The following is a 10,823-nucleotide window of genomic DNA, read 5'->3' on the forward strand; positions in this document are numbered from 1 at the left end:
GTTTTTTTTTTTCCTTTTCTTCTGATGTTAGAAGTTATGCATTGTCTGAAAGTGGGTGGAATACCTCTGGGCAGACAGCAAGGAATCGCTGAAGGAGAAGGAAGAAGGGAGACTTACTTTTCTCTGTGCCCCCTTTTTTGTATCTTTTACATATTCTACCATGAGCAAATATTCTTTATTCAAAAAATTAACAAATATTTAAAAAAGATGCAAGCTCATTGCACAAAAGTCAAACACTACAGAAGATCAAAACAAAGATCACTGCTAATTCACCATACGTGGGGGCTGCTGGTCTGGTCTTTTCTTGCATGTGCACACACACACACATCCACACCTAGTGTACCTATTTTCTGTAACCTGTTTTTTCCTTATCCCTCATGAGGAGGGACACATCTGGCACAGAGAAAATGCCCTTATAAAGATGCTGCCACACTTGCTCTGTCTCTCTCCTAAATACGGCATAATCAGCCATCACATAGGTGCAGCATAGTTCATTTAAATTGTCTTCTGCTGATAGAGACTTAGGATATTTCCAGTATCTCTCTGTTATAAACAAACCTGATGAACTTTCTTATTTATGAGTGTTTAGAAATGTTGCAATTTTTATAAGCTTCTTAATGTGGACCTATAATGTCAAGAAATATGTTTTAAAGGCTTTTTTTGCTAAACGGCTCCCAGGAAGAGCTATCCCAATCAGCGAGTATGGTTTCTTGCACCCATAGCAGGAATCTCCTCTCCACTTCCATGTGAAAATCTGAAACTTTGCAAGACCTTTGCTGGCATTCACTCTGTGTCCCACAGGTGTTACAGACACACATTGGTTTAGAGATCAAGTCTGGTTCAGTCTGCCAAGCAACCAGAGCTTTTGGGAACAATTGCTTAGACAGAGGTGGTGCAGATATTTTAACACTGGGTTTTCTTTGATCAGCTTGAGTGTGGAATCGCAACCTGTGCCACCCAATCTAATCTAGAAAGTGGCAGGGCTGCGTGTGCAGATCTCTTGGAGTGTTTGTCTGGGAGTGTCACCAGCTTTGCAAACAGGTAGAGGCAGGAGTGGGAAGTAAAAGGCTCCAGGACAGGCCTGCCACAGCGCACTGCTAAGAGCTCACCATGGGCAATTATACTTAGAATTGCGTGTCACTGCTTCTTGGCCCTAACTGCAAATGTGTTTGTCTCTGCTCAGGGGGGCAGAGGGCCAGAAGGGTCCAGACATCTGAGGTAGGGAACTGAGAAGGCAAAAGAATGCCATTTTCCCAGCGTCCCTGGGGAGATCCTCCTCTTTCTATACAATTAACGGGTTGGAGGAGCAGTGAGCGTGCTGCCCTGGGACACCCAGGTTTCAGAGACAGGGTGGGAGCCAGGGTGCAACCCGTCCTCCTACCCTGCTCCAAGGTGCTGCCTCTCCCCAGGCACCATGAGTAAAATCAGCGAAGTCGTGCAGCGGGCCAGAGCCTCCTTCAACTCGGGCAGAACTCGCCCCTTGCAGTTCCGGATCCAGCAGCTGGAAGGACTGCGGCGCATGATGGAGGAGCGGGAAAAGAACATCTTGGAGGCCCTGATGGCCGACCTCCACAAGGTGCTCCCCCGGCCCCATCTCCACACACACACATCCCAAAGGGCAGACCGCCCTCTCAGCAAGGAGCCACGGCTACCTTGGGACAGCGGGACTTTCGGGCGCCAGAGCACGGAGGGCAAGGATGGGACAGGAATAGGAACAGTCACTGCTTGCCTGTAGGACATCTGCTGTGCGTCTGGAGCTCGGCGCGCAGCTCTTTACATGAAACCACACTTAGTCCTCAAAACCCTCTGCGAGTGTCAGGACCCTTTTATAGAGGAAAGTGTGGCTGAAACCATCAGACGCTGAGGTGGGGCCCACCTCCCGCTACCTCCTCAGGATTAGGAGCCCCAGGTCCCCGTGTTCCAGCGCAGGAACCGCAGCTTCTTTTCTAGCATCTGTCTGCCATTCTCTCCTGGCTTCGTTTCCTTTTCCATCCGTCTTGGAGCAGGAGGCTACCCGTTTCAACCATCTCCTTCCGGCATGACATCCCGAACTTCTGGTCTTCTCATTCCTCCAGCCCTCAGCTTCACCCAGGGCCACCTGGTTCTGTACACGGGAACAGCACAGCTTAGCACCCCAAAGGACACCTGTTCTGCATGGCATCTTCCTTCCCTCCCTGCCCCCCCCCCCCTCCCCCATCCATCTTTTACCCTGAGCAAAATCAGACACCTTCAAATTCTTAAACCCTTCACCTTGCTGCCTCCGAGATATTGGGGGCCTGCTATGACCTTGGAGAACGGCAGAGGGCCCTTTGCTGTTGTATTTTAAAAATCTTTCAAGGTTTCTCATCTTAAAACAAACAAAACAAAAAAATAGACTAGAGAACCCACTCTGTTGACTTAACAACTCTGTTTTGCTCTTCACAGCCAAAGTTCAGGGAAGAGCTTTGTGTATTAAGTATAGTATGTTATGCTGTCTGCAGCTCCTCTCTCCCCGCCCTTGCACACTGCTGCCTCCCCACCACTCCAGGAGGATCTCAGCACCCACTTCCTCCTTCCCCTGGCTGAATTTCTCCTGAATTTTCTCCTAACTCTCTCTGGCTGCCTCTTTCCTTTATCCACTTCTTGAAGGTGGTCTTCTTAGGGCTCTGTCTTGGGTTCAAGTGTCATTTTAATCTATAAGTATTCTCAGACACTCACTGGCTCGGTTCCCCTCGGATCACTAATGACGCTCAAATCACTGGCCAGACCTGCCATCCCTTCAGGTACCTTCAACGGGACATATACAAACCTGCCTGGGCCCCCAGTACTGGCAGAAAAGGGCCCTTGCAGACCCACCACTCTAATGGCTGCTCTCCAGCTCTGTGCCTCGTGTCCCTTTTCTGGCCCAGCCCCCTGGGAGCCCATGTGGAATGTGTCTCATCACCCTGGCAGCTGAGCAAGCCCAGCTCTGTTCAACATGCCCACTCATCAGCCCTAGAAGGTACAGATCATGCTCCCATTTTGCAGATTGGGAGACTGAGGTTAGGAAAGGGTAGGCAGGTCGTTTTGGGTCACAAAGCTAAGGAGCAGTAAGCCAAGATCCACATATAGCCAGCCCTGGTGACTACCTGTTCAGAGCTCTGGGGCCAGTGAGCTCACAGGAGCCGTCTCACCATAGAACAAATGGAATGCATACCATGAGGAGATGGCGTATAGCCTGGAGGAGATCAAGTACGTGCTCAAGAAGCTCCCTGAGTGGGTTGCAGATGAGCCCATGGAGAAGACTGCCCGCACCCAGCAGGATGAATGCTACATCCACTCGGAGCCCCTGGGTGTGGTCCTCATCATAGGCTCCTGGAACTACCCCTTCAACATCACCATTCAGCCCATGGTCGGCGCCATTGCTGCAGGTACCATGGGCCCCTTTCTGGGGGAGGCTCACCATCCTCCGCTGTGGAGTAGAGCCAGGGGGCTCAGGCCTTCGAGAAGATGGGTCCTGGTGTCAGGTAGTGGTTTGATGAGTCTGTCTTTCACAGGAGATTGCAGGGACCAAACTATTTAGCCAGGCTTTCTGCCTGAGGCCCAGGCAGGCTCACATGTCCATATAGTACCCCTGCCTGTCCGTGTGTATGGGGCTAGGCAGCTCTCAGATAAGATGGATTAGGGTTTTCTTACCGGTTGGCCCGCTCTGCTCAGGTGCAGAGCATTTCTCTCCCCTTCTTCCTTCTCCCACATCTCATCAATTGCATGGGGCAGATGGTGCAGTTCCTGTGGTGTGTGCCTGTAACTCTTTTACTCACTCCTCGGAGGACATAGAAGGAGGAGAGGGTCTCCAGGCTTGGTCACTGGGAGGGCAGAGCATTGAGGTGGGGCCACTCTGACTCCATGTGCTCTACAGGGAATGCAGTAGTCATCAAGCCCTCAGAGCTGAGCGGGAACACGTCGAGCCTGCTGGCTACCATCATCCCTCAGTACCTGGACAAGGTGAAGTGCTCTCCAGGGTATAAGGAGAACTGTGTTGGGGCCAGGTCTTTGAGGTTGAGAGACAGAGACTTCTTGCAGCAAGGGTCCCTGGTACAGGTAGGGGTGAGGATAGCCGTCCTCTCCCATTGGGGTGAACAGAGCCCCTGAGCCAGGAGAGGGGGTCTACTTGGAAGTGGCTTCCTTGGGCAGGGTGAGGAGGGGCTGTGGTCTTTTCTGAGCTTCGCCTCTCTCCTCACACAAAAGGATCTGTACCCGGTGATCGAAGGGGGAATCCCGGAGACTACGGAGGTGCTCAAGGAGAGATTCGACCACATCCTGTACACCGGGAGCACCAATGTTGGGAAGATTATTATGACAGCTGCAGCCAAGCACCTGACCCCTGTCACACTGGAACTGGGGGGAAAGAGCCCTTGTTATGTGGACAAGGATTGTGATCTGGACATTGCCTGCAGGTGAGCAGGCTTGGTGCCTATCTGAGCTGGAGTGGCCATTCTGGCTGCCTTCTAACTCAAGCAGACTGTAGTTCCACTCTGAGTAACACAGACATTGTCCCTGCCCCCATTGTGCCTGCAGTCCTGGGCAGGAGCTTTGGGGAGGGAGGGCAAAGGGAGGGGAATACCACATTCACAGAAGGGGTGAGGTCAGTCCAGGAAGACTTCCTGCAGAAGAGTGGTCAAACCAGAGCTCTGTCCAACTTCCATATCCCACATGCATGGCCTTCCGGAGTGTGGGACCCTCAGCAGCAGTGACACCTGGCTGTGCAGGACTCGAGAGCATGAACGGAGGGGCACAAAGTCCGCCCCCCCTCCCCCCCCCCAGAAATCTCTCACCAGTCACTGGTGAGGTTAAGATGTGCGGTACCACAGGCCCCTGTGAACATGGTCAGGGACACAGGTCTGCTCAGTCCAGAATCTGAAAGCCAGTGGGCTGCTTAGGGAGCTCTCCTGCTGGAAAGCTCATAGCTCCTGTCTTCTGCCCACCAGAGAGCTGTCCTCCTGCACTCAGCCCCTTGAGCCTTGATCCTGAGCTAATGGAATAACCTCCTGCCTAGAAGAATGCAGTCTAATCTGGTATTTTCACAGACGCATTGCCTGGGGGAAATTCATGAACTGCGGCCAGACCTGCATTGCTCCTGACTACATCCTCTGTGATCCCTCCATCCAGAACCAAATTGTAGAGAAGCTCAAAAGGTCCCTGAAAGTGAGTGTTGGCCCACGGGAATGAGTGAGAGGCTGCAAGGTAGAGAGGTGGGTGTAGACTTTAGAAAATACTGGATTTTTTTTTCTGATCATAAAAGTAATCTATGCTCACTGTAGATAATTTGGAAAAGATCAAAAAGCATAAAGAAGGAAAAAATGCTCCACCCAGAATCCCACCACCCAAAGAGTCACTACTAACTTGTTGGTATGTTTTCCTTTCTGTGAGCACACACACAAGGAATGTCATGTGATGTCCAGACAGCTTTGCAAATATTTCTTTCAGACAGTGCTGTCTCACAGTACTTTATATGTCATGAAAATTGTGGAGCACCCCAGATGTTGTGGCAGGCCAGTAGTTCTTGGTGTTGCTGTGCCATCCTCCACTGCACTGGCCCGATGGTGCCTGTGTGCTCTCCCAGGCCGGGGTCACTAGCAACCTTGTAGCCTTTGGTCATGTCCTTACCTGAAGCCTGTCACCTCTTTTCCACAGGAGTTCTATGGGGACGATGCCAAACAGTCTGGTGATTATGGAAGAATCATTAACTCCCAGCACTTCCAGAGGGTGATGGGCCTCATGGAGGGCCAGAGGGTCGCCTATGGTGGCACCGGGGACATGGCCACCCTATACATAGGTGCGTGCACTCATCCTTTGGAAGAGCACCACCTACCAGGGCTGCTAGGGTTCCTGAAAATTGGCAGCTAGCGGGCACAGATATTTGAAGAGCAGACAACTCCATGGAGGAAATAAATTGCTTTCGCCAGTGGGCCTGGGATTGGCTCTGGGTCTCTTGGTGGGCAGGGGCTTGGCACAGTTCTTGGGAAGCCCCATCTCAGCCCAGAAGCCCCTCTCTCCACAAGGCCCAGAGAGCAGCTTCATCTCCTCCCAACCCCTGCAGCATCAGCAGGGGATTCAGATAGAGGCCACAAGAGCTGCTGGTGTGCAGAGCTGGAGGGCGCCCCAGTGCCTAGGCTTGAGGGTCACTGAATGGGCCCCACTTAGCTTCCAATTTGCCAGGAGACCAAAGAACTCCATCAAGGAGGCCTCGTATGTGGAGTGCAGAGACCCCAGGCTCCCTCTCATACAAGTTAGTCCTTCGTTCTCCCCAAGGTTTTCCAGGATGGAGCCTGGGTGGGTGGGAGGCCTTGCCCTTCTCTAAGCCTTGGCAGCCTCATTTGTAAAGGAATTGAAGGAGGAACCCTGGACTCACTGCATGAGTGAGTGTCTCAGCACCAGCTGACTCTGGCTTGTTTCCTTCTTCAGCCCCCACCATCCTCACGGATGTGGACCCTCAGTCCCGGGTGATGCAGGAGGAGATCTTTGGGCCCATAATGCCCATCGTCTGTGTGCGCAGCCTGGAGGAGGCCATCCAATTCATCAACCAGCGCGAGAAGCCCCTGGCTCTCTATGTGTTCTCCCAAAATGACAAGGTGGTCCTGGGGTGCCCTTCTGCCAGGGTCCTGGGGCTCCCAGGCACAGCACTCATGCAAACAGGATCCAAGGGTCCATAGACTTTGTTTCAAATCCCAGCTTCCCTATTTACTGCTGTGTGACCTTGGACAAGTTACTTAAACTTTCTGAGCCCCTTTCTTCTCAGCTCTGAAATCAGGACAGTAACATCCACCCAGAACATTGAATGAGATGATCATCAACGTAGTGCCCTGCATTCAGTCATGAGAACTGTTGCTGTTTTATTTCCCTACCCAATACTTGATACATGGGTAGAATGGGAGACACCAACAGGGCCTCAAGGGTGCAGACGGCAGCTGGGGCGCTGCCTGCACCAGCTCATAACCTTGAGGTTCCAGGACACACACAGAGAGGGGCTTGGGATGTTTTGAGGTAGGATACTGAAGCCCGGGAATGGGGGCTATTGCAGGTGATTAAGAAGATGATTGCAGAGACATCGAGTGGTGGAGTGACGGCCAACGACGTCATTGTCCATGTCTCCGTGCACTCTCTGCCCTTCGGGGGTGTGGGTGAGTCTGGGGTAGAGCTCACTGTCTACCTGCTCCCTGCAGGTGTTCAGAAAGGGCCGGAGCAGCCCTGGGCCTCAGACTCCCACTAACTTCTCTTGTGTGGGCCTCTGGCCTCTGCCAGCATATCCATCAGCCACACTTAACCTTGAGACTCTAAAGGGCCCTAAAGGTCATCTGGTGCCCTGGGCCTGTTTCACAGAGGCCCTGAAAGAGGCAATATCAGCTGGACAACCATCTAATGGCATAGCTGGGATTAAATTTGTCTTGGGCACTCTCTCTGTTGTCTCCAGTGTGGACACTGAGGTAGGGAGAGGTGCTCCAGGGATCAGCTACCCCCGGGAGGATTAGTTGTATGCAGGGTCTGGGCATTGCGGGGCTTCCTGGGCCTGAGTGACTCCTCCCTGCAGGGCACAGCGGCATGGGATGCTACCATGGCAAGCACAGCTTCGAGACCTTCTCCCACCGCCGCTCCTGCCTAGTGAGGTCTCTGCTGAAGGATGAGCCCCTCAAAGGCAGATACCCCACAAGCCTGGAAAAGGTGAGAGGTGGGGGAAAGGGGGGTGGGGACTGTCAGGAAGACCAGACTGCTAGGAGCTTCTGGGCCTACACAGGACGAGGGCCTCACTGCCCACTGTATCTTCCTCACAGATGACCCGTCACTGAAGCCGCTGTATGCACCTGGCCTCCCTGTGCTGTGCCCTCCAGCCCCTCAGAGAATTGCTCCTGGAGCACCCCCTCTTGCTCCTCTGTGGATCAGTGCATGCCCCCAAGCCCATTCTGACCCAAGCCCTCATCTCCCCAAGTCCTCGCCACCTGGCTCGACATGTAAGACCAATAAAGTTTTCCAAGTGAATGAATGAGTGTGTACTCATGCTTCTTTTGCAGCCCTACACCCACCCATCCTCTCTAGTCCATTCCATCCCCCTACCTTGTTATCATCCTGAAAGCAGTGAAGGGCTCCTCAAGGCCTCACATTATCCCTGGGGCCTCACAGCAGGAGGCACTGGTGTCAAGGAGGAGGCATTTGTCTTCCATCTAGACATTGGAACTTCAGCTCCATTTCCACTGTCTCTAGCAGTGGGGTGACCAAGGAGGCTGAGCCTTGATGACTTAGAAACCAAGGGCCAATGTGCTCCTCTCAAATTAGATTTGGTGTCTAGGGCAGGGGTCCCTAAATGAGACCACAAAGTAGTCTCACGAAACCTCACAGGTGATTTCAGAGTGCTGCTCCTGGGGACAGAAGAACAGGAAGCCAGGTTAGCCTCAGGATCCATAGTGCCCGACAGCTCTTTGTCAGGCAGCAACCAGGTCCAGGGGTCTGGCCTTAGGGACCTGATGAACTTGGAAGGGATCTAGTGAGGACAGTCTGAAGCAGGGCTTTAGTCAGAGCAGAAGTCAAAAATCAGCCCAGTCTGGCTAGCAGATAAGTGGGGGTGGGTGGGGAGAGGCCTGCCGAAGCTGGCCTGCTTGCTAGGTCCCTAAGCAGGTACTCCCTCCCAGCAGCTGGTGTGACAGCTATGGCTGGCCAATCTTTGGAATGAGTGTGATGGTGCTCACAGGAGATTTTACTGTGAAGCACAGCCAACACACAAGGTGTGCCAGGCCCTGCCTTGGGGCCCTCACCCCCAGCTGCCTGTCCCTCCTATGACTGTACCAAGTGTTCTTGTTTCTAGCAAAGGCCTCCATTTGGCCAGGACCCCTGACTCTTCCAACCTTGCCTGCTCCTAACCTTCACACTTGTAATTACCCTCTCTTTCCTCTTTCCGATTTTATGAAACAGTCCCCATTCTGTGCTAGATCATTCCTAGTCTCTAGTATCTAGTATTTTTTTGTTTCCGATTTTATGAAACAGTCCCCATTCTGTGCTAGATCATTCCTAGTCTCTAGTATCTATTATTTTTTTGTTTCCGATTTTATGAAACAGTCCCCATTCTGTGCTAGATCATTCCTAGTCTCTAGTATCTAGTATTTTTTTGTTTCCGATTTTATGAAACAGTCCCCATTCTGTGCTAGATCATTCCTAGTCTCTAGTATCTCACATCTTATTTAATACACCCCCCAAAACAAAAACAAATACAACCCAAGAAGCCTTTAAGCTGTGACCTGTGCTGCATCCACTCTAGTGAGGGGAAGGGGTGGAGGCTGGGCAGAGAGTGAACAGTTTTAGATCACTTAAATGTTTACCTTTGGCATCTGTTACTTATTTTGCAGATATCCAAATAAATGAATAATAACAAAGCCAAAGTCTTCTCAACTCCACTGTCCCTTCAGTTGCTGCCTCATTTCTCTTCTCTCTTTTCCAGCAAGAGACTCATATGGAAAGTTATTGCTCTCGGACTGTACTTCCTCACTTCTACTCATCTCTACCCATCCACGTGAGCCTTTATCACCTCTACTCTGCTAAAACCAGTCTTTTAAATAAAATTTTTAAATATTTATATTTTTTCAGTTATAGGTGACATATAATATTATATTAGTTTCAGGTGTGCAGAACAGTGATTAGACATTTTATAACTTATAGAGTGATCACCTGGGTAAATCCAGTACCCATCTGACACCATACGCAGCCATTGCAATACTACTGACTATATTCCTCATGCTATACTCTACATACATCTCCGTGACTATTTTGAAACTACCGATTTGTAGTTCTTAGTCTCCATACCTTCCGCTAGCCCACCCCCAATCCGACAACCATCAATATACTCTCTGTATCTATGAATTTATTTCTGTTGTTTGTTTATCCTGTTCTCTAGATTCCACATATGACATTTGTCTTTCTCTGTCTGACTTACTACACTCAGCATAATACCCTCTAGGTCCATCCATGTTGTCGCAGATGGCAAGATTGCTTCTTTTTTATGGCCGAGTAATATTCACAATGGAATACACGCACTAATGTCGAATCACTGTTCTGCACACCTGAAACTAATATAACACACACATCACCTCTCCTTTATCCATTCATCCATTGATGGACGCCCAGGATGTTTCCATATCTTGGCTACTGTAAATAATGCTGCAATGAACATATGGATTCACATGTTCTTTCAAAGTAATGTTTTGGGTTTCCTCACATAAATACACAGAAGTGGAATAACTGAGTCCTTCTTTGTCTCTTGTGATAGCTTTATTTTAAGTCTGTTTTGTCTTGTATAAGTATTGCTACCCCAGCATTTTTTTTTGTTTCCGATTTTATGAAACATCTTTTTTCATCCTTTTACTTTCAGACTGTGACCTTAAATCTGAAATGAGTCTCTTGTAGGCAGCATATATAAGGTGATTGTTTTCTTATCCATTCAGCCATACTATCTTTTGATTTCTTATCCGCCAGACTATCTTTTGATTAAAGGATTTAATCCATTTACATTTAAAGTAATTGGTGCTAGATATGTAGTTATTGTCATTTTATTATATATTATATTTTTTATTTTTTTCTCCTTAAATAAGTCCCTTAACATTTCTTATAATACTGGTTTGGTGGTAATGAACTCCTTCAGCTTTCTCTTGTCTGGGAAGCTCTTTATCTGTCCTTTGATTCTAAATGATAGCTTTGTTGGATAGAGTAATCTGATTGTAGGTCAGATTCATAACTTTGAATATTCATAATTTTGAACATTTTGTGCCAATCCCTTCTTGCCTGTAAAGTTCCTGTAACAGTTATATGGAAGCTAACAGATATAT

General features: G+C 49.8%; 1 protein-coding gene across 1 annotated transcript; it reads left to right on the plus strand.

Moving 5' to 3' along the window:
* Positions 1-1,414: 1,414 nt before the first annotated feature.
* Positions 1,415-7,963, plus strand: ALDH3A1 (aldehyde dehydrogenase 3 family member A1). Its single transcript, XM_015586643.2, has 10 exons — positions 1,415-1,576; positions 3,158-3,389; positions 3,878-3,963; positions 4,207-4,415; positions 5,046-5,163; positions 5,653-5,794; positions 6,424-6,590; positions 7,040-7,139; positions 7,547-7,677; positions 7,788-7,963. Exons 1-10 carry the CDS (start codon positions 1,415-1,417, stop codon positions 7,800-7,802), a joined length of 1,362 nt encoding a protein of 453 aa, XP_015442129.1. The 3' UTR covers positions 7,803-7,963.
* The last annotated feature ends 2,860 nt before the right edge of the window (positions 7,964-10,823 follow it).

This window comes from Pteropus alecto, unplaced genomic scaffold (assembly GCF_000325575.1).
Source record: "Pteropus alecto unplaced genomic scaffold, ASM32557v1 scaffold52, whole genome shotgun sequence".
Taxonomy (NCBI): domain Eukaryota; kingdom Metazoa; phylum Chordata; class Mammalia; order Chiroptera; family Pteropodidae; genus Pteropus; species Pteropus alecto.

Excerpts from the sequence above, each read along its gene's own strand:
- ALDH3A1 (XM_015586643.2), top strand. The coding sequence starts at position 1,415 with ATGAGTAAAATCAGCGAAGTCGTGCAGCGGGCCAGAGCCTCCTTCAAC. Across the intron at positions 5,164-5,652 it reads AGCTCAAAAGGTCCCTGAAA|GAGTTCTATGGGGACGATGC; the intron begins GTGAGTGTTGGC and ends TCTTTTCCACAG. Across the intron at positions 7,140-7,546 it reads TCTGCCCTTCGGGGGTGTGG|GGCACAGCGGCATGGGATGC; the intron begins GTGAGTCTGGGG and ends TCCTCCCTGCAG.